Source organism: Pollicipes pollicipes, unplaced genomic scaffold (assembly GCF_011947565.3).
Source record: "Pollicipes pollicipes isolate AB1234 unplaced genomic scaffold, Ppol_2.1 Scaffold_2555;HRSCAF=2994_pilon_pilon_pilon, whole genome shotgun sequence".
Lineage (NCBI taxonomy): Eukaryota > Metazoa > Arthropoda > Thecostraca > Pollicipedomorpha > Pollicipedidae > Pollicipes > Pollicipes pollicipes.
In genome coordinates, this window is record NW_023596136.1 from 12,232,017 (window position 1) to 12,254,947 (window position 22,931).

Here is a 22,931-nt window from a genome sequence, read left to right on the forward strand (position 1 = left end):
CAGAGTCCGACCGTGAACCAGAGCAACCAGGAGGCGATCGGCACGGCGCCGCCGCCGCCGCCTCCGCTGCCGCCGCCGCCGCCGCCGCCACCGTCGGCGCAGCCGCCGGGTGCCGCCATGTACGGCTCGTACGGCTACTCCGTGACGGGCTCGCCGCTGGCCTCGCCGGCGCACCATCAGACGTTCCAGTACCCGCCGCACTCGCACGGCTCACCGCAGCAGGGCTCGCCACTGGCGGCGCGGCACTCGCCGCTGCTGCAGTCGCCGCTGGCCGCCGCCCACAACCCGGCCCTGCACAAGGAGCCGCACCACAAGTTCACGTACGTGCTGTCGCGCTCCGGGCTGGGCCACATGCAGTCGCCGCTGGCGTCGCCCGCCTACCAGTCGCCCGGGTACTCGGCGGCCAGCGGCGCGCAGCTGGCGACCGAGCCCGGCAGCGGGCAGATGAGCCTGTCGCCCGTCCACTACGTCCACCAGCAGCAGCAGCAACAGCAACAACAGCAGCAACAGCAGCAGCAACAACAACAGCAACAGCAACAGCAGCAGCAACAACAGCAACAGCAGCAGCAACAGCAGCAACACCAACAGCAGCAGCAGCAGCAGCAGCAGGGTTACCAGTCGTCGCTCTCCGCGCACGAGTACAACCTGCACGGCTTCGACAGCAGCATGGGCGGCGGCGGCTACGGCGCCTACCAGCCGGCTACCAGCCAGGAGAGCGGCTACCCGCCGGCCTCGTCTGGCTACCAGCCGAGCTACACGCTGCTGATGAGCTCACAGGCGGCCCACCTGGGCGACGCCAAGACAGCGCTGAACGGCCGCGGCGCCGAGTACTACGGCACCGATCCGGCAGGCTACGTCGACTGGGTGGCGCCAGAGCGGCGGCCGCCGCTGTACCAGGCCGGCTTTGGCGCCGAGTACGGCGCGGCCGGCCCGCAGGACGGCGACGACGACGTCTTCCTCAGCCCGACGATGTGAGTGAGGCAACACCGCTGCCGCCAGCCTGCGGCGAGGTCGCGAGGCGCGGCCGGTGCTGCAGGCGTGTCGCGGCTGCCCGGCCGGCTTCGATGCCGGGCTGGTCCGCCTGTTGACACGACGGCTCTGATTTCTGCTCGCGCGGGCCGATCGCCGGACGGGTGTCCCGGATCCGTGCTGTCGTGACTGATCGCACGTCCTCGGCCGCCTCCTGGAACCCGCCGACTGGGTCGCCAGAAAGTGACGGCGCTCGCCACCCGCGCTGGAAATCCCTAGTTTAGAGTTTTTTTTAATTATCCGGCGACCGGACGATAGCAATCGATTTCCCTAAGCTCATGGTCATGTCTTCCGTCAGCTGACACTCCTGTTGTAGCCGCACGGTCCGGTCCGTCCAGCCGTGCTGTTGTGACCGCTCACTATGGTCGGATCGGCCTGCCTGCCTGCTTAGATTCTGGAATAAAACGTCTCGCAGATCCGGTCACACGTCATATGGCATAGCTGGTGCTGTCACACGCAAGCCGCCTTAGGTGTTGTTTCACATATAATCTCTGTTCCGCATGGCAGCACGCCGGGCATATGGTCGCCAATGTTACGTCCATTTCAGCGCAACTGTGAATGTTTCATCCTCCGCTGAGTATCAGTCCCACGCTTTATCTGACAAGCGGCACGCGGTCCCCCTGGCCGTCACCGGTCCGGTCCCGCAGGGGGGCTGTCAATCACGCTGTCCCTTAGTTGTCAGCTGGCATTGCGGCTGTTTGATTAATAAAGGAGCGTCTCTGAAGCACTTTCTGGCCTCCCCTTTCTCGACAGACTGTCGGCTGTCTCTGATCGTCCCTCCGCCGACGGGGTGTCGGCTGTCTCTGACCGTCCCTCCGCCGACAGGCTGTCGACAGACTGTCGGCCGTCCCTGACCGTCCCTCCGCCGACAGGCTGTCGGCTGTCTCTGACCATCCCTCCGCCGACAGGCTGTCGGCTGTCTCTGATCGTCCCTCCGCCGACAGGGTGTCGGCTGTCTCTGACCGTCCCTCCGCCGACAGGCTGTCGACAGACTGTCGGCCGTCCCTGACTGTCCCTCCGCCGCCAGGCTCTCTGCTGTCTCTGACCATCCCTCCGCCGCCAGGGTGTCGGCTGTCTCTGACCGTCCCTCCGCCGACAGGCTGTCTGCCGCCCCTGATCGTCCCTCCGCCGACAGGCTGTCTGCCGTCCCTGACCATCCCTCCGCCGACAGGGTGTCGGCTGTCTATGACCGTCCCTCCGCCGACAGGGTGTCGGCCGTCTCTGACCGTCCATCCGCCGACAGGCTCTCTGCTGTCTCTGACCAGCCCTCCGCCGCCAGGCTGTCGGCCGGACCGCTGCGCCAGCGGAAGCGTCGCCCGGCGCCGCTCTTCATCCCGCCGCAGGTGCACAGCCAGCAGTACCAGTCGAGCCTGCGCTCGCCGGCGCTGTACGACCCGTCGGCGCCAGCGGCCCGCTCGACGCCGCCCTACACGGCGCCGCCGATGCTGCCGCCCAGCCGGCCGGGGCCCGGCCTCTACTGGAACCTGCTGCCGGCGGCCGGGCCCGGCCTGCCTCGCTCCGCGCCGGCACAGCCCCGCTACCCGGACGTCCGCAGAAGTGAGTCGGTCCGGCGGGTCGGGAGACGGGGGGGGGGGGGGGGGGCGGGGGGGATCCAGGGAAGACTGGTCCTTGGCTCTTTGTGGTGTTGGAGTTGACTGAAATCGGTCAGATTTTTAGGAGGAAGGAGTCAAGAGGAACCTATTTTTGAATGTGTTAAGGTCGGATCCGGAGCCGTATCAGGGGCACTGGCAGGGATCATCGATAAGTCGAGTGCAACATTTGTGCAAATGGCTGGCAGTTACTTTTCGCCGGAGCTGTCTGTTCATCAAATAGAATGCCAGATTTGTTGGCGCCTTTCAAAACAGACTTTCGGTACAGGCAAGCCGCAAACATTGGGTCTGAGCCGCAGCCGACTCAAAATCGGTTTCTGCTGCTCTTAGAATCAATATAAGGATATTTCGCTTTAAGCCAGAGCTGTTTCCACCGGACTAGAATCGGCCGCAAGCTGCCTGCGGACTGCCAAAGTCAGCCAGGCTGGCCTGAGGAGCGGAATCGCTGGTTGACTGCGATGTCTCTGGTCTGGTTCTCTCGTGAGTAAAAGCGAAGCAGGCAGACGTCCTGTCCCATGTGCGGTTTAACGGAGCTGCTGACATTTGGCCTTTCATGCTCGCCATGGTGTGGACGGACAACCTTCCCTTTTTCGCGGTCAGAGGCTAGCAATACTGATGCTGGCTACAGATGGGGAGATGCGTGACCCCCCCCCCCCCCCCCCATCTGTTCTGGTTGTCGTTTCGCTGTGGTCTCAAGTCCTCGGGCCTTTGTGGGTGGTCGCTCAGCGTGGGAGGACTGGCGCTGTTCGTCTGTGGCGGCCGGCTGGATGATCGCCAGCTCAGGACGCGTCATGGGGCGTCTTTTAAGCAGGCCAGTGGTCTTCGGCCGGCCAATGGCGTCGTGATAAGCGGCACCGTTGACGGGCTTCAGTGATGGCCACGGACCCGACGGCCATCAATCAATGAAAGGTGGCCGAGTCCGCAGCCAGTGCCGGCTTAATTGCCAATGTCATCCGCAGCTCATACCTGGGGCACCGGATAACGAGCACAATGGAGCTAATTCGATGGGTGGTCAGATTAGCTCGGTTGCCACATCAGATAATGACCATTCCCACCTCTACCTCCCCCCCCCCTCCTCCCGGTCCCCCGACATGCCCCCCCCCCCCCTTTCCGGCTCCGCTACTGCAGGCACAAAGGTGGAATTTATCCTTGTACTTTCATTTTCCCATGTTGTCTCTGTCAAGTGCGCAAGGCCTCCCCGATCTACCTTTTTTAAGGGGAGCGGATGGGCACCGCTTTTGTGGTGAGCTGGGTGACGCTATGTTACCGGCGCCTTTCTCCTGAGAATTAGTGACGGACATTGATTCTGTGGAGGCGACTGGGCCAGCTGCTCATTTTGGGGACGCAGTATTGCCCAGCGACGGTAATTGCTAGTTACGCTGCGCCCCAAAAGGATGCACAATAAATCAATGGATAAATGGATTGTGCACGCCGCTCGCTCTGGGGTGCGGTAGCGAGATGTCTCTCGCTCTGGGGTGCGGTAGCGAGATGCCCTCGCTCTGAGGTTGCCACGGCGGCTGCCTGCCACCCTGCGGGTGCAGTTGTGATTTGGTCCGTCTTGGGGTGCACTGTCGATGTGCCGTCACCCGGATAGGCAGCAGCAGAGGTGCGGCCCTGCTTCTGGAGGCTCAGTAATGATGCACGCTTGCTCTACACATGCGGTCACGCTTGACGGCGGCGTCATTTTTGACCGCCCCCCCCCCTTCTGCCGTGGGTTTACGGGTGCCGACTAGAACACCGGCCACCCTGACATCCACACTGGCGCCGGCTAGAACACCGGCCACCCTGACATCCACACTGGCGCCGGCTAGAACACCGGCCACCCTGACATCCACACTGGCGCCGGCTAGAACACCGGCCACCCTGACATCCGCATTGGCGCCGGCTAGAACACCGGCCACCCTGACATCCGCATTGGCGCCGGCTAGAACACCGGCCACCCTGACATCCACACTGGCGCCGGCTAGAACACCGGCCACCCTGACATCCGCACTGGCGCCGGCTAGAACACCGGCCACCCTGACATCCACATGGCGCCGGCTAACACCGGCCACCCTGACATCCGCACTGGCGCCGGCTAGAACACCGGCCACCCTGACATCCGCATTGGCGCCGGCTAGAAAACCGGCCACCCTGACATCGCTGGCGCCGGCTAGAACACCGGCCACCCTGACATCCGCATTGGCGCCGGCTAGAACACCGGCCACCCTGACATCCGCATTGGCGCCGGCTAGAACACCGGCCACCCTGACATCCGCATTGGCGCCGGCTAGAACACCGGCCACCCTGACATCCACACTGGCGCCGGCTAGAACACCGGCCACCCTGACATCCACACTGGCGCCGGCTAGAACACCGGCCACCCTGACTACCACACCGGCGCCAGCTAGAACACCGGCCACCCTGACATCCACACTCCGTGCATGGTCCTGCCGGCATAACCCGCCTCATTCCCCCGCCCCTCGAAGGTGGACCCACGCGTCCTTTTTGAAGGTCTTTACTGGCACATTCCACAATGTCTGCAGGCCTATGTTGAACGCCCTTTCGGATGTTCAGCTCGGTGCATTCCAAGGGTGTCTACAGGCCTTTATTGACGCATTCTTGGTCCGCCTTTACATCTCATGGCTGATGCTTTCCCATACCGTCTTCATTGGTGCATTCCACGCCGCTCTTGACGCGCCCAGCCTGGCGCATTCCTCTCCCGCCTTTATGTGGCCAAACTGGCGCAATTCTAACCGGTCCTGGGGCGCCAGAGCCGGCCCGCTGCTGACCTCTTTGTACACGTTTCGAGTGGCGCGCTGGGAGCCGCGCGGCGCGGCCGTCCGGCCTGCGCCGGCCCTGCGACAGTTAGCCGGCACCAGTCGGACCGCATGCCGCCATCAGCCGGACGCGAATTTATACAGGGCTGCCTGCAGTGGAATGCAGAGAGAAAGAGAGAGGCGGGGAGGTGGGGAGGGTCGGGTAAGGGGCACCGCCTGCCGCGTCTGCCCTGAGTGGGAATCGATGTCCTTTCACTTCCTGTGGCCGGCGGGCCCCTGCGCGGCGCTCTCTCCCCGGTCGACATCCATCACGGCCGGGACCGCTGCGCCTAATCCGCCGGCGCGAGGCGCCGCTGGCCGCCAGGTGTGTCACCGGCGCGGGGTCACGCGGCACTCAGCGGCACGGGGTCACGCGGCACTCAGCGGTGCGGGGGTCACGCGGCACTCAGCGGCATAGGAGCGCTCGCGGCGATACAGGGACGGCTCGCTGAGTTCAGGGGCGGCTTATAGGAGCAGAGCGACGCCGGCTGTGCGGAGGTCGCTCGCCGGTTTCAGGGACCCCATTGGTGCCTGGGTGCCTCTGCTCTTGCCGCGGCCGCTGTTCTCGTGCAGAGGTCGCTCGCCGGTTTCAGGGACCCCATTGGTGCCTGGGTGGCTCTGCTCGTGCCGCGGCCGCTGTTCTCGTGCAGCGGCTTCACGCCAGGTCGGGCTGGGCCACCCGCTGTAGTGGAAGGCTTCGTCGTCATCAGGACTTTACGACGCACTCAGCTGCTGAGGCTCTATGGCGTCGTCTGCCTCTCACCCCGGCGGGAAGGGCGGGTTCCGCAGGGAATCGAACCCCGCACCTCTGACTTCCCAGACGCACAGTGGCTAGTAGTGGAAGGGTGTGGCATATTTGGTGATGGTGTACTGCCACTGGTACCTCTGCTGACGTATCTTCCCTTCCACGACTCGAGCTGCAATAACTTTCAAGGTTGAATTGTGGTTGGACGTTTTATGGCGTGGCCAATGACCGAATAATGCATCCTGCTGTTGAAATGTTCCTTCTAATTTTTATTGTTCTTCCCCCATGCCCGAACGAAGGACAGGAAACCATTTCCTGTTAGTGAAGCGCCTTAAAATCAAAGGTAGCGCTGTATGTGCAGTCGGTTGGCTTTTTCATACTTGTTGACATTAGTAACTAAACTCATTGTCTCCATATATTTTCTTTACAAAAGCATGAACGCTGGAAAACCAAATCCTACTGAAGGCTTTTGATATAACTTCAGCTGAAGCGCGAAAACGTCTGGCGATATTGAGCACAGTTACCAGTGACTGCTCGATGAGCCCATTAAGCACGTGCGCTTGGAGGCTTGGACACTGACTACGCATAAGTAGCTCTTACAGTTATACACCTTTGTATGTCGTTTCGACCTCCAGTCTGCTCCAGTCACGAAATGAAATAGGTCCAGCTGCTTGTATGTGGCTTGGCCTACGTGGCTTGGCTTGGTTTAATATGCTTGTGGGAATCATGGCTAAAACGGCGACGCTCAACGCACTCGGGACTGGTCTGTTTTCAATCAGTCCAGCATCCAGCGACCGAGGCTCATCTGATGCAGCAGCACGTCTGGCAGCGATCCCCATCCTGTTGACACGGTTGACGACTCTGATCCCGCTAGCGCCCAGACTCATCATGATCCCGCCTGTCTGGAGCGCTGATGCTCATCCGCCAGCATTGGAGCCGATCCTTACGCCGTTCATACCGCGGGTGATGCCGATCCCGTCGGCGCTCCGGGTGACCCTGATCCCGTAATACTGGGGCTGAGCCTGATCCCGTTCGTACCGCGTGCTGATCCCGGATTGCGCCGGCACTGAAAGGCTCACTTCACTGGACATATTCCGCTGTTTATTTTCGGACACTGGCATTGCGACTTCTGCTCTGAATCAAAGCGGCGGCTATCGGCAACTATACTCGTTGCGTAAACATTCGGCCCACGTAATAACTGCAGCGTCCAATATAGACAACACGCTCGGCGGACAACCATCAGCTGGCGGCCGGCGCTCAGATGCTGGTGTTAATGCGCACGTGCAGGCCTGCACGAGACATGAGCTGCTTACTGCAGTCTTTTAGTTTCCGCAGTCAGTTGCTTTGCATGTAACGGGGCTTGATGCTAAACATAGATCGGCTTATGTTCAGTGAAACTGCATCGTAGTGCTCGGAATTCCTGCGATCGATGGAAGGTAGAGATGTCGTCTGTTTCCATAGGGATCATGGTGTGCTGACACATTCCCCTTGCATTGGGCCGTTCACAACCTTTACAAACCTGCATGACCGCCACGGCCAGCAGGAGCACGTGATGTTGGAATACCGATGCCGATTTCTGCTGGTTTCTGGAATTGTGTTTGCGATGTACTGTTCCGGCGTTTCGGCCCGCGCACGCACTGGCATGTTCCCACTGGTTTCGTCACTGCAGTGTTGTGCCGAAGAATATTCCCGCCGTGTTTTACCTTGTAAGCTCGGCGTGATATAATAGTCGCAGGTGTTTGCCTCTGGGGGGACGGAGGGTGGTGAGTAAAACGTTCAGTTATGTAGCGTCGATGGCGCAATGCGTTTTGGAGCGTTTCTTTGAACCACACACATAATTCGAGCAGCTTTCGCCACGTAAGACGACTCTAGGTTCCCAGCCAATTTCCACGACACTTCTGTAGAGCATGTGCTTATTTTTGGGGCTCGTTAGTCGCCGGTGCCATGTCGAGTCTGGCATTGAAATACAAGATTACCGTCTGCAAGCCGGAAGCACCAGCCGGTCTGAACACCGGCAGCTGAAGCCAGTCCGCTGCCGAGGCGGCGGCTGAGAATGGCTGGCCGGGACCTCCGGGTCCGTATCTGGGCTGGGGCAGGAAGGCAGGTTGCAGGTGGTGGTGGCAGAGTTCACTGGGTTGTGCTAGAGGCGTTCGCTTGCCGGAGGTGGGTGACAGCTTTGGAGCAATTACTTGAGATGTTGGCCGGGTTCCCCGGTCGGTCGCTGGTGTTCAGTACGCGGCCGTGACCGGCTCGGGTCGGCGGCGGCGGCGGCGGCTGGCTCGGGTCAGCGGCGGCGGCGGCGGCTGGCTCGGGTCAGCAGCGGCGGCCGTGGCTGGCTCGGGTCAGCAGCGGCGGCCGTGGCTGGCTCGGGTCAGCGGCGGCGGCCGTGACCGGCCCGGTCAGCGGCGGCGGCCGCGGCTCGCTCGGGTCAGCGGCGGCGGCCGTGGCTGACTCGGGTCAGCAGTGGCGGCCGTGGCTGGCTCGAGTCAGCAGTGGCGGCCGTGGCTGGCTCGGGTCAGCGGCGGCGGCCGTGGCTGGCTTGGGTCAGCAGCGGCGGCCGTGGCTGGCTCGGGTCAGCGGCGGCGGCCGCGGCTGGCTCGGGTCAGCGGTGGCGGCGGTGGCTGGCTCGGGTCAGCAGTGGCGGCCGTGGCTGGCTCGGGTCAGCGGCGGTGGCCGTGGCTGGCTCGAGTCAGCGGCGGCGGCCTTGGCTGGCTCGGGTCAGCAGCGGCGGCCTTGGCTGGCTCCGGCCAGCGGCGGCGATCATGGCTGGCTCGGGTCAGCGGCGTTGGTGGCCGGCGGGCGCAGCCGGGCGGTGCCCGCCGGAGCGGAGCGGCGTGGGTCCGTCCCGCTGGTCGGACCAGTCTGGCCGGCCAGCACCGGCGCCCCACCAGATGGCGCCACCGGCCCGGCGGAAATGGCGGGAGGCGCGCGAAATGGCCTCCGCCGGTCACAGATGGCCGCGGCAACCGGGCGAGCGGCCGTCTGACTCAGGACATGGAGAAAAACTGCATCACGTCTTCAGTGGTCATGAAAGAAATGAAGGAAAATACGTGTATCATACCTCGCGGTGATCACTTACTGGAATCTGAATCATTGTGCTTATGTGGGCGTGGCATTTTTTGTGTGCTATTTTACGATGCATGTAACCGCTGCGGTAATCACCGCTATTCACTGGCATTTTAATGAGGTGCAGCGAAACACCAATCCGGTAGCCAAGCTCAAACTCACGGTTCGGGGCACGGACATGGGTCAACGCTGCAGCAAATGTACTGCGCTGTCCTGCCGCAGCCAGTGGAAAGAAACACGGGCAGCTTTACCAGGCTGTGCTGTGCGCTGTCGCCCTGCGCTGTGCGGCATTGCCAAATTTGGGGCGGAGCCCCTTGAAAAGGCCAGCCATTTGGGGCAGGGGCGGAGGCACCGTGCCGGCGTGGTTGTACCCCTGCTTTAATCGAGTAGCCGCCACCCCTCAGTTCCAACGAAGCTCTCGGACCCATCAAAGCTATCAGTTCCACGGAAGCTACACTGCTGCCGAGAACTGCCGTTGACGCGGCGTTGTCCGGCGGCCGGGGGTGTTAAGAGACGGATGTCCACATCGGCAGCCCAGCTGACCGCCGTCGGCCCCGCTGCGGCCGGGGCGCGGGCGACGCTCACCGCGCCGTGTACTGACGGTCGACCTGGCCTCCCACAGACAGCCTGTCGGAGCAGCAGCAGATGGAGATCTACATGGAGTTGCCGCCGGAGACGGACGTCATCGCGCACATCAACGTCGGCCCCAAGTACCAGGCGCAGGTGCCCGAGTTTGTCGGCCACTCGAGGGCGGTGGGCCTGGACGTGCATCGCGCCGACATGCTTTGGCACCCGCGCACGCTGCAGAAGGTCAACCAGCGCGAGCGTAAGTGGCCGCCCCCCACCGGCCTCGCCGGGATGGGCGCCGGACCGGGCGGGGGCTGGGTGGACGGGGGGCCATGTCCAGGCCCGCTGCGGCGAGCCTCTGGTGTGACTGGAAATGGCGAGCGATGGCAGGTGGGAGGAAGAAGCATTGCGCGTTTTGTGTGATCTTCCAGAATGACAGCGAGCTGAGGCTGCCATCTCGGGGTGTATGCTTACTACTTCTTATCGTGTCGTTCGTCAATGACTGAATGCGATTAGCCTCTGACCGATCTGAGACACCCGTCCCCACAGTCTGACCATAAAGTAGAGGAGAAACATTTGTAAATGACATAATCACAAGGAACCAAACAAAGAACCACTGTTGTCACAACTGTGCCAGCTGACCTGACTGAGCGCTGCGGGTGTGCCGCCGGCAGTGGACATGTACCTGGAGTTCGCGTGCTGCGCCTCGGCGCCGGCCGGCGGGCGTAACAAGGAGTACGCCCTGCACGTACTGCACATGACCGGAGGCTGCATCAAGGTATGACCCCTGACCTCTGACCCCGGACTGTCCCTCCGTGCTGGTTAGCGCTGCTGGGGAAGCGGTGACGTCAGTGTGTTAGAGACCGTCGGACACCCAGATGAGCCGAAGAGCCGAGAGCGAGCCGCCGAACGGCCGCTGACAGTGTGCGCGGGACGACGGCCTGCTGGCGTGACGGCTGACATGTCCACACGGCCGCGACAGGCCGTCAGATTGTCATCTGTCGCACGTCGCACCTGTACGGGCAGGAAGCGGGCGCTGTACCAGACTGGAAGTGGTCTCTGGCCACGACCGCCGGAAGCGCCGCCCCGCAAGGCGGCAGCTGGCGCCCGATTGTGGTCGGCCAGCCCGAGGTGTGGCGGCGGCGTCGGTTACAGGAGGAGCCTAGCTCGTCCTGACGACTGATGACTGTTGGCTGATGGCTCATTGCTGATCAGGTTGTGTCCGGCTCGGCCTGACGACTGTTGGCTGATGGCTGATGGCTGATGGCTGATCATGTCGAGCCAGCTCGTCCTGACGACTGATGACTGGTCAGGTCGAGCCCAGCTCGACCTGGTAGCTGAAGATTAATGACTGGCCAGGCCGTGCCCGGCTCGTCCTGATGTCTGTTGACTGATCAGGTCAAGCCAGGCTCGTCCTGACGACTGGTGACTGATGACTGGTCAGGTCGGGCTCGGCTTGTCTTGACCACTGATGACTGTTGGCTGATCAGGTCGGGCTCGGCCCATCTTGGCGACTGATGACTGTTGGCTGATCAGGTTGAGCCCGTTTCGTCCTGACGACTGATGACTGGTGACTGGTCAGGTCGGACCCGGCTCATCTTGACGACTGATGACTGTTGGCTGATCAGGTCGAGCCCGGCTCGTCCTAACGACTGATGACTGATGACTGATCAGGTCGAGCCCGGCTCGTCCTGACGATTGATGACTGGTCAGGTCGAGCCCGGCTCGTCCTGACGACTGATGACTGATCAGGTCGAGCCCGGCCCGTCCTGACGGCTGGTGCTGGCCGGGCGGCGGGCGGCTGGCTCGCCGTGAGCGTGGACCTGGTGCCCCCCGCGCCCGTCGCGTTCGCTTTGTACGGGTCGAGCCGCTCAGGCTAATAAGGCTGGCTGATGCGCTAGGCCCGGTGCTGAGCCGCCGCCGGTGGCAGCTCTGAGAGCGTGACCGGCCGCGCCGCCAGGACGCCATGTTCCGGCTGCTGCAGCCGACGCCACACCTACCCAGCGACCACCCGCTGCTGGCGCTGGCCACCTCCGACGCCAACCGGTGGACGGCACGCGAGATCCAGACGTTCCAGCAGGCGCTCGCCAAGTACGACAAGGACTTCCAGCGCGTCTCCAAAGAGGTGAGCGCAGCCGTCGGTCGGCGGCGTTGTGTGGCCGGCTGGGACTCGACGGATCGGGGGTGGGGGATCCCGGACCATCCGCTCTCTTCCAAGCCCGCCCACAGCAGCGCTAGTCACCAGCGGTTGTGCACTCACTCTGCCATGTCCGTACGCGGCGTCTGCACCGCGGAAGCTTATCTGATCTGCGTTCAGCTGTCAGCACGGCCACGCCGGCTGTGGCGGCTGTGGTTATCCGAGCCTACCACGGACCCACGCGGCCATCGCGCCGGCCGGCCGCGCCGGGCCGGGCCACCGCGGCCGCCCGACTGCTGGCCGGTGTTCCCCTCCGGGCGGCGAGAAGCCACGCCTCCGGTCTGCGACCGCAGCTCCTCCATTGTTGCGCGGCCGGCCCAGCAGAAGCGGGCAGGCGGCCCGCACCGCCGAGGGCCGACGTTGTTGGAATTTTTGCGAGCAGTGGGCCAGCCGTTGTTTGATATTTTTGCCGGCCTGCAAATGGCGGCGGGCGGTTCAGCTGCGGTCCGCACCATGTCCCGCCGGACGATAATCTCCTGTCGGTGCCGCCGCCGATCGCTGGCCCGGGCGCTGGCCGCTGTTTGGCTCGTACGGCCTCCTGTAAACAGGTCAGGCGCCTTTGTTCTACTCATTTTTGGCGGGAATTTTTGCCCGCGCCCGGTACCGGCGGCCGGCAGCCGGCGGTCGCAGGGGCCCGCCTCCGGCCGGCTCTCACGCTCTCGCAACGAATACCGGCCGCCATTTTTCGTCTCACGGGCTGTCGCCAGATGACATGGTGTGAGGACAACCGTTCTCTCCTCGCCCGGGGGAATGGGGGGGGGGGACTTTGGTATTTCAGGGCATGCTTCAGGTGCGCCGGTACGTTTCGCGAAGTAACCTGAATGAACGGCAACAGACGATTCGGCGTGGAGCGCTGCGCTCGGCTAACTTTGACCGAATGAACCGCACCAGACGGTTCAGGGTGGAACGCTGCGCTCGGCTAACTGACCGAATGAACCGCACCAGACGGCTTAGCGTGGAGCGCTGCGCTCGGCTAACTTTGACCGAATGAACCGCACCAGATGGTTCAGGGTGGAACGCTCCGCCCGGCTAACTTTGACCGAATGAACCGCACCAGATGGTTCAGGGTGGAACGCTCCGCCCGGCTAACTTTGACCGAATGAACCGCACCAGACGGTTCAGCGTGGAACCCTGCGCCCGGCTAACTTTGATCCCTGCGGTTTGGCTAAGAATGGGCTGACTCGGCAAACGCAATGCAGGAATGATGTCACCGCGGCCATTAACTGGACGACTGGGAAACGAAAAATAGGGGTGCGTTCGTCGAAGCGGCGGATTGTACATACACACGGCCCTGTAACCGGTCCTGTGGTGCAGCACTTTTAGCAAGCATTTGCTGAAAAGTGCTAACCGCCTTGCTTCTGACGTAGTAAGCTGTAAAACCCAGTGAACAAACAGGTGACAGGTTCCTGTGGGTTTTCTGTCAGTTGTCCTGCGTGTCATTTCCGCCTGGGCGACCGGCGACGTGACAGGCTTCACGGCTGGACCTCAGGGCCTCGCACACACCTCACCAGTTGTTTGACTATTTGCTGACCAGTGCAACTTCCGGAGGTTCTTTTCGGAGACTCACGCGCGAGGCTTGCGCGTCTCTTTGGTTGTCTCGAGACATGTCAACGTAACCCAGACAGCTCTGACTTCTTCGGAGAGCCGTGCCGGCGGACGTGTAAGGGGTCTGAGAGGTCAGAGGGCTCAGAGAGGTCACGGAGGTCTGAGCCGCTGGTTGTTTCGGAGTCCATGCCCATCCTCGTGACCTCTTACTGCCTTAGACGCTCAGCCGCGTTCAGTTCTCGCCTCGTTTTGTTTTTGCTTGTTTTTTGTGTTTTTTGTGTGCATCGTAGGCATGTTTTTAGGCATCAGATAGGCATCAGATGCATGTTTTTTCATGCATCGTGGGCGTGTCGTCTTTCTTGAATTCATTCATCCGTAGTAGTTCGAACCAACACCCGTAGTATTGGTTCGAGCCACTTTAGGCATTCACTACTTATTATATATATATATATATATATAGTATATAGTGTGTGTGTGTGTGTGTGTGTGTGTGTGTGTGTGTGTGTGTGTGTGTGTGTGTGTGTGTGTGTGTGTGTGTAATTAAATTTTTAAGCAATATTCACATACGCCTCTGGCTGGAATGGCCTGCGGATGGCGGCAGCTGTCCGCCTAAAAGACGTCAGATGACGATGACGGCACAGGGTAGGACAGAACGGGCCGAGCATGATGGCACATTAGGGTTCCGTCTCAAAGATGCTCCCGCTGATCTGGAATTTCACGATTGGGTGGTGGGGGCAGATTTCAAGCCGCGAGCGCTGATAAGCATGGGCTGTGATTCCAATAATCCATCCAACGAAAACTTTGGGATTTATCTTTTTCAGTGCCGAGACAGAGCAGCTTGCTCCATAAAAATAGATCGCATAGTTGTATAAACAAATAGCCGTGTACGTTGTATCAAATGAATGCATTTTTGAATTACATCATTGCGGCCTGACATTCATTCTGGCGCGTTTGAACCATGTGCCATTGTTTTGTTGTTAAACAACCCAATACGGCAAGTAACACGTACTGCAGTGTGCGTTTGTCCAGAAGCTAACCTCACGACTCTGTTTTGTACCCACGTTTTGTATTGCGTCACAAAGGCCTACAATCCTTCGTAGTACAGACGTAAGCGCAAATATTGTGCCAAGTTAAGCAAAACATCGGGGATTAAATGCGAATTCACGCATATAACTCCAGAGCTTTTGCCAAATTAATTCCTGCTTCGTTTCAACTTTGGGGGGTCACAACTGTGCCCATTTATCGCTGGCATAAACTTTTCAGTGTTTTAGTGTTTTTACGTTGGATGCCTTGCGCCAAGGCTCCAATGCGAGTCTCTCATTTTCCAGGGCCAAAATTAGCCAAACTCACCAAACCCACCCCACCAAACTGTGAGCCCAGGGTTTCCACTTTCGATTGGCGGACTCAGACGAAAATGTTGACCTAACCTACCCGAATCACTGATTTATCCCTGGACTTTGGTCACCTAAATTTGTGTCCTCGATGTTAAAACAATAATAAGAATGTTTTTCAGATTCAAACTTGTTTTCCTGTTGCTGTCCATTTCAAGCTAATGTGAAATACCTTATGTGAAAAGCTAAGAATGGGGTGTAGATTACAGAAAGACCTCTTAGTAAATCCTCGTGAGGGATTACTTATGACTCTCTCCGTCGCTGATCTTGTTGTATAACCACCACAGCCACGATTATATGACGAAACTTTTCATTGTTGAGAAAACATGAGTCAACTTTTATGTCAGCCACCCTGCACTTTTAAAAGTTGCCTCATATTGCAGTTTATTGTTTTTCATCCCTGTCCAATTATTATCACCTAAAAACCTATTAAACATTTGCAGACTGGCTTCACATATGAAGAAGTTTGCGTAACAAAAACAACAGGTACCTGCAGGATACCAGTGGTACAAAATTAGTCGATACTAATAGTGATGCATCTAGGTACTTACTACCTATTTTACCACTAATTAAAGCAATTGTTCTGTATGTATTTGGCCCAGCATTGCCTCTGCGACGGAATGCCTCCCCCCCTACCGCGACGGGGCCCTATATTCGTATCATATATCCCTGTTTATTCGCATCCTTGTATCCAGTATCCGACTTTTGGACTTCCACTGCAGAAGAGAACCAAGAGGGCAATCCTTTCCCGGTCAAAAAAGTTGTCTTAATGTTCAACTCGACATGCAAGTTTGTGTAGGTATGTGACTGTGCACTAATTTTTATTCTATTGTCTATTTCGACATGGTTTAAAAGGTGGGCATGCTGCCTGAAGGTTTTGATAGCACGCGCAACTGCAGCCTATGTCCTGTCTTTGCCGTCTTGCTTCGTAACTTGAGGGCGATCGCGGAGTAGAAGCTTCTTCAAAACCAAGCGACGTTAGATGATTCGCTCTCGTGATGATGGTTTTGACTGTGTACTTCGGCGAAAGGAAAAGGCCTCCTAGGCTCAGCAATGCCACACAATGGGGCCCAAAATCCGCAATATTGTTTTTATAACGGGAAGACATTGATCATTTTGAAGAGGTCAGCTGAAAGTGCTGTTTGTATGAGCCAAATGTATGACATCATCGACGTTGGACCTGAATTATTTCGATACAAGACTTGCGCGGAAGCTTAGAGGAAAGTATGCGTAAGGCATTGAAACGCTCTAAAAATGTTACTTACCCATGCAGCGTTCTGTGATCTTATTCAATCGTGTTTACAACAAACTCTTACCCGATTTGTGTGTTATTTGAAATAAGACAGAAGTGCTGAAAATTCTACAAATCTGATGACTGGATACGCTCGTTCCGACGTTTCGAAAAGCTCCAAAACCTTACGTTTGTGCGTGTTTAAGGCCTTCGTGATCGATGCTGCAAGCCTCAGCCGTTATGAAACACCCAGTCACTAGTGAGTGTTACTGCGGTCCCCTGGTCCCGGTTTGCCGACATGGGCGCCCTGACCGCGGCCACGCCCATCTCCAGGGGTCAAAGGAAGGGCAGAGCGACGCTTCGCTCTGGCCTGGTGCGCGGCTGAGAAGTCTGCAGTACCGCAACACACCGCCTGTTACCGAGCCGTCGATGTCGGACACGTCTGATGACGAACGCAAGTTATTGCTATGAATTTTCGAGATGCTGACCAACCCTCCAACATCTCTGATACGGGGCCGGACGAATTCGCCAGAATACTGCGGTCGATGCACCATCACGAAGGTCGCATTTCATCCTAGGGGCCGACCATAAATTACGTTACGCATGAAGGGGATGGAGAGGGCGTTTGGAGGGTAACGACAGCGTAGCAATGGTGAATCGGCGAGGTTTTGAACAGCGCAACGTTTCGCTCAGATGCGGTTGCAAGTCATGGGAGAGTGTTGTTTTCTAATTAATGCGTTAAGCCTGGATATTGTTGGTCTTCTGTCAAGAAATCTGTTACGCTGATACCTGTTATTGGTTTTGAGTCTTCATCGGTAAGGGGCTAAGCGGACGTTCCTTTTGGGACGTCATGCTTCACACAGCGTAAGCACAAGAGGTAGGGAAGGGGGCGCCGAGCGTAACCAGCACGTTTACGGGTGGGAAAGTTGAAGAATTACAATAAAAAATGCGTAGCGTTATTGGTGGACGGCCCCAACGCTCACCTCATCTTTCACACGGCTTATGCTTCGGGTTCAAAGGTTTGCACAAACATTTCCACGGCCAGAGCTCTTTCAACGCCGCCATTGGATCAGACCTCGTAAACATGACGCAACCTCTCCTTATCAACGCCATTTCCCTCACTATCGCGGCATCGTCGCGCAAAGTTGTAAAAATGGCTTCTCCCACCCAAATGTTGTTTCGCTGCGGCGTGCGTGCCTCACGCTGTCGGCCGCGGCGGCCGTGGCGGCCGGCCGGGCGCGGACCGTGACGCTCCGACTCGGGCCGCGGACAGGGCCCGATACCATCCACAATGGCCGGCCTGCCATTGTGGAGCGGCGGCCGTGAGGCCGAACGGACGTCCGCACCGCGCCCGCCGGCCGGCCGGCCGGCCGCGCCGCGCCGCACGATCCACCGATACGCCCCCGTCGCGGACGACTCGCCGGGCGGCAACCGGTCGGCGGGCGGCGCGGTGCACGCCAGCCGGGCGCTGCCGTGCCGCGCCCGCCGCGGAATGTGCTCGGCCGCGGCCTGCAGACAGCGTGGCGGAGCGCGGCGTGACGTCACGCGGGCGCCGCTCACCGCCCGTCCGCCCGCAGGTGCTGAGCAAGACCACCAACGAGTGCGTACAGTTCTACTTCTTCTGGAAGCGCGTCTGCGTGGACGACTACGCGCGACTCCGCGCCATGCGCCGCCAGCGGGAGCAGCAGCAGCAGTCGCGGCTACGGGCCGGCCCGACGCCCGAGGAGGCGGCGGCGGCGGTTGCGCATCAGGCGCCGCCGGGCCCCATCGGCGCCACCCAGCCGGTCAGGGACGCGGCCGCCGCGCCGCAGCGCGTGTTGTCGCAGCGGTCCGAGTCGACCGTGACGTGCTGTGTGACGTGTGTGTTTCGTGGGCGGTGTCACGACAACGGGTAGACTGCGGCGGGGTATGGTGAACACCGCAGTCTTACGAGGCCGGGGGTGCGATGACCAGGGGGTTGCTAAGTCCCAACTTCCTGAATATTGAGCATTGGCCTAGTGGGCGTTGCCTGGAAAGAATAACCAAAAATGGAGATTCCTCAACTTGAAAGGACTTCTATTGCCCCACACCACGCCATGGACAATCCAGAGTCCATTGCACTGCTGCCGAAGGTATAGGCGCTGTGGCCCTTTGCCAAAGTTTGGCCGCCTGTTTGTTCCGGCGGTGCATTAGCCGTGCCGTGATTCACATACGCTGCATACAGCGCCGGGCCGTAACGCAGCGCCGAGCGCGCCGGGGCCGATGGCCTTCGCAGCTACATGCGTCGATGAATTAACAATTACCGTTATTAATTGCTTGCCGGCTGCCCTCCACGGTCCAAGGCGGCGTCCAAGGTCGTGGCGATGCGACCTGTATCGGGAATCTTGTCCACCGCCCGGGCGCCTTAAAAGGGTTGTCACGGAGCCGCCGACGCCCGGCCGAGAGGGGGATTTGTGGACGGGCGCTGTGCGGGCAGATGTGGGCGCGGCGCCGAAGATGAAACCTGGATCTCGATTGAAATGTTGCATTATGCAACGACACGTGCAACTGCCCCGGTCATAGGTACCGCTCTGTGTCGTGGTGCTTACGGCGAAGCCAGGAGATATGCGCTTCGTCGGTGTCGCAGGCATGCCTAGTTAACGTGACGGGCTTGTCCCTTTTTATTGATGACATCAATGTCACGCCAGCGGTGGCTTTTTTGTCTAGGATAGGCCATTTCGTTATTTATTAAACTCGCTGATTCCGCCAGATTTTTGCATCAGTGACGCCAATCCAGCTCACACGGCATTATCACAGCGTGTGTATGGTGTGTGTCGAAGAAGCCAGTGCCGAGCTGCCTCCTTGCTGCCGCGCTAACGTGTGCGCGTGCTGTTCGCAGTACGACACCTACGGAGCTGACGTGAAGACGCTGTCGTACCCGTGCGAGTACTCAGACGGCTCCCCCAACCCGGTGAGTAGGCTGCCACCGGCGCGGTTCCGCACCGTTCTCTGCAGGCCAGCTACCGGCGACGCTCTTTCAACGAGCTCATCACGGCGCCCGGCGGCGCGGGCAGCGCGCGGACCAAACAAGACCTTCGCATGGTGGTGGTGATCGGTACACCCTGCCTGGCGCTGTCACCACCGATCTGAAGGCCGCTCCGTGGCCGGCCACCCGCAGAAGAATCAAGCAAGCGCTTTGTCTCGAAACCACATCCGTGGAGTCGGCTTAAGCGTCTTGTAGGTACTGTTTCACTGTTGGTGTGCGTAATTTGCCATCTGAATATCCGTAAGGAATGCCATCTTTGAAACAACATGCTGTTTATGTCGGCTGTCCTGTCGTGCTGGTCGGTGTCGGCCGGACATATCGTTACTTATCTCACGGTAGGTGAATGGGTCGGATGACGATGTGTCGAATGTGGATGTGTCGGATGATGATGTGTCGGATGTGTGTTGTTCGGGCCGCTGACGGCCGGCTGCCTCGGGCAGGGCTTCACCTCGCGGGGCGTGCTGCCCGCTCACGCGCGCTTGCAGTCGCGCGTGAAGACGCGCTCGCCGACGCCGGACAAGCGGTCGGCCTCGGCCGCCTCGCCCGCCTCCAGCCAGGGTGACGCCACTGAGGAGTTCCCCTGCAAACTGTGCGGAAAGTGAGTAAGGCGGCGCTCGTCCGATGGCCGGACACTGTTGTTCCGTCGAAGCTCGCTCGGTCTGCGTGCGGATATAAATACTGCGACGAAGCCTGCTGAGTGTGTGTTGCGATGCGTTAAACAACGACAAATGCGCAAAATCCCAGATTCTGGGCGTGTGCCGGTGCACATGTCCTCGCCTGTGCCTGAATTTCGCGACGCCGCCCGACTGTCGCAGCGACGTTCCGCCGATGACGCTTTGCTCCCGCGCCGAGGCGGCCTGTCCGCCTGTCGCTGGTCCTGACGCGTCGCTCTTGACCTCGTCCGCAGAGTGTTCTACAAGGTCAAGAGTCGGAACGCGCACATGAAGTCGCACCGGCCGCCGGACGCCGAGTCGAAGCGGAAGAGCTCGCAGCAGCGCCACTCTCCGTCGCCGCACCCGCAGCGGCCGCCGCCGGGCCGCGCCAAACTCTCGGCCGGCCACCACATGAGCGAGCTGCCCTGCCTCGAGCCCTCCATGCTGACGTTACCCAACCAGGGCTACGTCATCCCCAACATGTGATAGCGCCGACGGTCGACGGCCGGGCCGGGCCGCCCTGAGGGTCGCACGGCAGCGCGTGGTCGGGGCCGGGGTCGACGCAGGGTGACGCTGACCGCTCGGGCGACGACCGGCCGGCGCCGGCCGGGCTGGTGTTCAATGTGATAGAGGCCCGTTGAACGCGGAGCTTTAACCGGGGGCGGCACGGCGTGCGGCCATCTCCGGGGCGCCGGCCGCTCTGCGGCGCGCCCGCACGCGGCCGGCCCGGGCTGCCGGGCCGGTCCGCACCGTCCCGAACAGGCCACACCTAGGTGTGGTGGGCCGCCCGCTCGCGCGGCCCGAACCCTTCTCTGTCGCTCACTGGAATGGTCGCTTTCGCTGTGCACGGGTGGTTACGATGTTTCAAGGCGTTTGTGAGAGGTGGTCGTGTCCCGGTTGGCTCAAGAGGCGATGACTGCGCCAGGCGGGCTTAGCGCCGATACTGAGACTGCTCGATCATATGCAAGAACCATATACCATAGCCGTCTGCCGTAGTTCAACCGAGGCTTGACGTTGTTGTTGCCGAACCCAAATCCGACCGCCTGGCGTTGTCCACCCTTTGGCTGTGCCCGTCCTTTTCGGTGCCCTGAACGGTCCGCCATCCAGAGAAAGTTTGCGTCGATCGCAGCCGTTCAGCGGGTGGCTCATGTCAGACGTCCTCCCAGTGGTGAGCTTCATACTCAGAGGCCCCACTGCAGTGTGGTCCTCAGCCGGAGAGTGTGCCCGCAGGGCTTGCTCCACTCGTCGCGGCACAGCCCGCGGTGCGCGCCACACTCGGCGCCGCCCTCGCCGGTATGGCTCACATCTGAAGTGACCTTCTGTGGTGTTGCTCACGCCCGGTGTGACCTTCTGTGGTGTTACACCGCCGGGAGGGCTCGCGTCCGGCGGCTCACGGCCCCGCCCCAGCCGGCTCCGCTCGGCGGCAGCCGCTCCTGGAGCGTCCCTGTGTGCAGTGTCGCTGTTAGCGTGGCCCCGTGCGGTGCGGCCCGCCCCCGGCGCGGGCCCGCTGCGCGGCGCACTCTTAGGGCGGCCTTCTGTGGTGTGGCCAAGTGTTAGCGTGATCCTTGTGGCGTGGTTCGTACTGAGCCTGCCCTCGCTGTTAGGTCGGCCCCTCGGAGTCCAGGCCAAGGGTAGCAGCGTGTCGTCTAGCGCACACCCATAACTGTTCGCTTCCTCGCCGCTGGCGTGCGGAGGAGGAGGTAGCGGCGGCGTCCCCGGCGTGCGCTGTCCGGCGCGGCGGCGGCGGCTTCGGACATCGGTTCAGAGCCACAGCGTCCAGCCAATCAAAACCGGCCACGAATGCCACGCGGTGGCTTCTGGCTGTTGCGTGTTCTCACTGTGTGGCGCTCAGACGAGCTGAATCTGAAGAACACTGGTGATCGTTGCCGGTAGCGTAGCGGTTTCAACGTGTAGCAGCAGTGTGGCCATAACGCGTAGGGTTAAAGCAGCCTGGAGTTGACTCCAGCCGTCGATGCTGCGGGCGCAGCGACACGGATCGATTCCTCGGCATTTTCTCGCTCCAAATCAGCCGGATCTTCGAGACTGCTGCCCTTGCCAGAGCACCTACCGACGTGTGGTCACTGTGCTCGAACGCCCAGCGCGACGCCTGCCGGGCTGCCTATAGCTGTTGCGTTTAAAATCAAAATGTTGAAGCTTATGAGGTAGTTCTGCATGTTCACTATGCTGGGGATGCCAATGTCATTATGTATGTACAAAGGTCGTGCTCACACATTCTATTGCTCCCTTTTTATACCATATACTTGGAAAGGTTCTGGGCTTTCAGGCGAGCAAGTATGTTTGTAGAGACAGTGGAGATCGCCCAGTAAAACATACCGCTCAGAATGCCAGGTTGGACTGCTTCCTCCCGCCTTGGTCAGCCGCCGGTGCAACCCAACGTGCCCCGCAGTGCCTTGTGTATTCAGTTTCACTCGCAGTATTATTCCCTTGCTTTGACGTCACTGCCTTTTGTAGCCGACCGCGTGTGCGTGCGGGCGTCGTGTGGCGTGTAGCCGGCCGGGGGACGGCCGCGCTGCCGCGGCGCAGATCTCAGCCCCCGGCCCCGGCCCGGCCCGGGTCCCGCCCGAGAGGCCGCGCGGCCGACCCCGCCCACCTCGGCGGCCCACCGTCGGCCGTCTGTCTGTGTGTGCGTGTGCGGCCGCGGCCGCCCGCTGTTGCGCTCGGTCATGCCGGCGTGCGCTGTGTATTGTTAAGTGCGTTTTATAAGCAGGCATTGGCAGGCTAGCTGTTCTTGCGAGTGTACATTTCCTTTTTATAACTTTTGTATTTTAAATCATGATTAGAGGCTATTTATAAAACGATTGTTTCACTGGTGAAAATCCACCTGTCTGCCGCTACCCTCGCTTGCTATATTTGGCATATAGACACACTATTTTAACTAAGGAGATTTTGTATTTGGTAGGGTAAGGTTTTTGAAGTCTTTACTATATCGCTGTTAATCTTGTTGTGCCAACATGTACCGTTATGTTGTTTGTTTAAAGACCTAAACACCCATTGTCTGAACTCCCGGGCTCCATTTGATGTGATACCTGTCTCCGTGGCCGTGGGGGCGGGATGGGCCGCGGCCGGCCGGGCCG

The 22,931-nt window shown here is 60.1% G+C and overlaps 1 protein-coding gene across 1 annotated transcript; it reads left to right on the plus strand.

Annotated features, from left to right (window-relative positions):
• Positions 1–2,452: 2,452 nt before the first annotated feature.
• LOC119104502 (transcriptional-regulating factor 1) lies at positions 2,453–22,383 on the plus strand. Its single transcript, XM_037228219.1, has 8 exons — positions 2,453–2,586; positions 9,871–10,074; positions 10,490–10,593; positions 11,776–11,940; positions 17,757–17,963; positions 19,037–19,108; positions 19,624–19,781; positions 20,091–22,383. The coding sequence occupies exons 1-8, from the start codon at positions 2,472–2,474 to the stop codon at positions 20,320–20,322; spliced, it is 1,257 nt and encodes a 418-aa protein (XP_037084114.1). The 5' UTR covers positions 2,453–2,471; the 3' UTR covers positions 20,323–22,383.
• Positions 22,384–22,931: the final 548 nt, after the last annotated feature.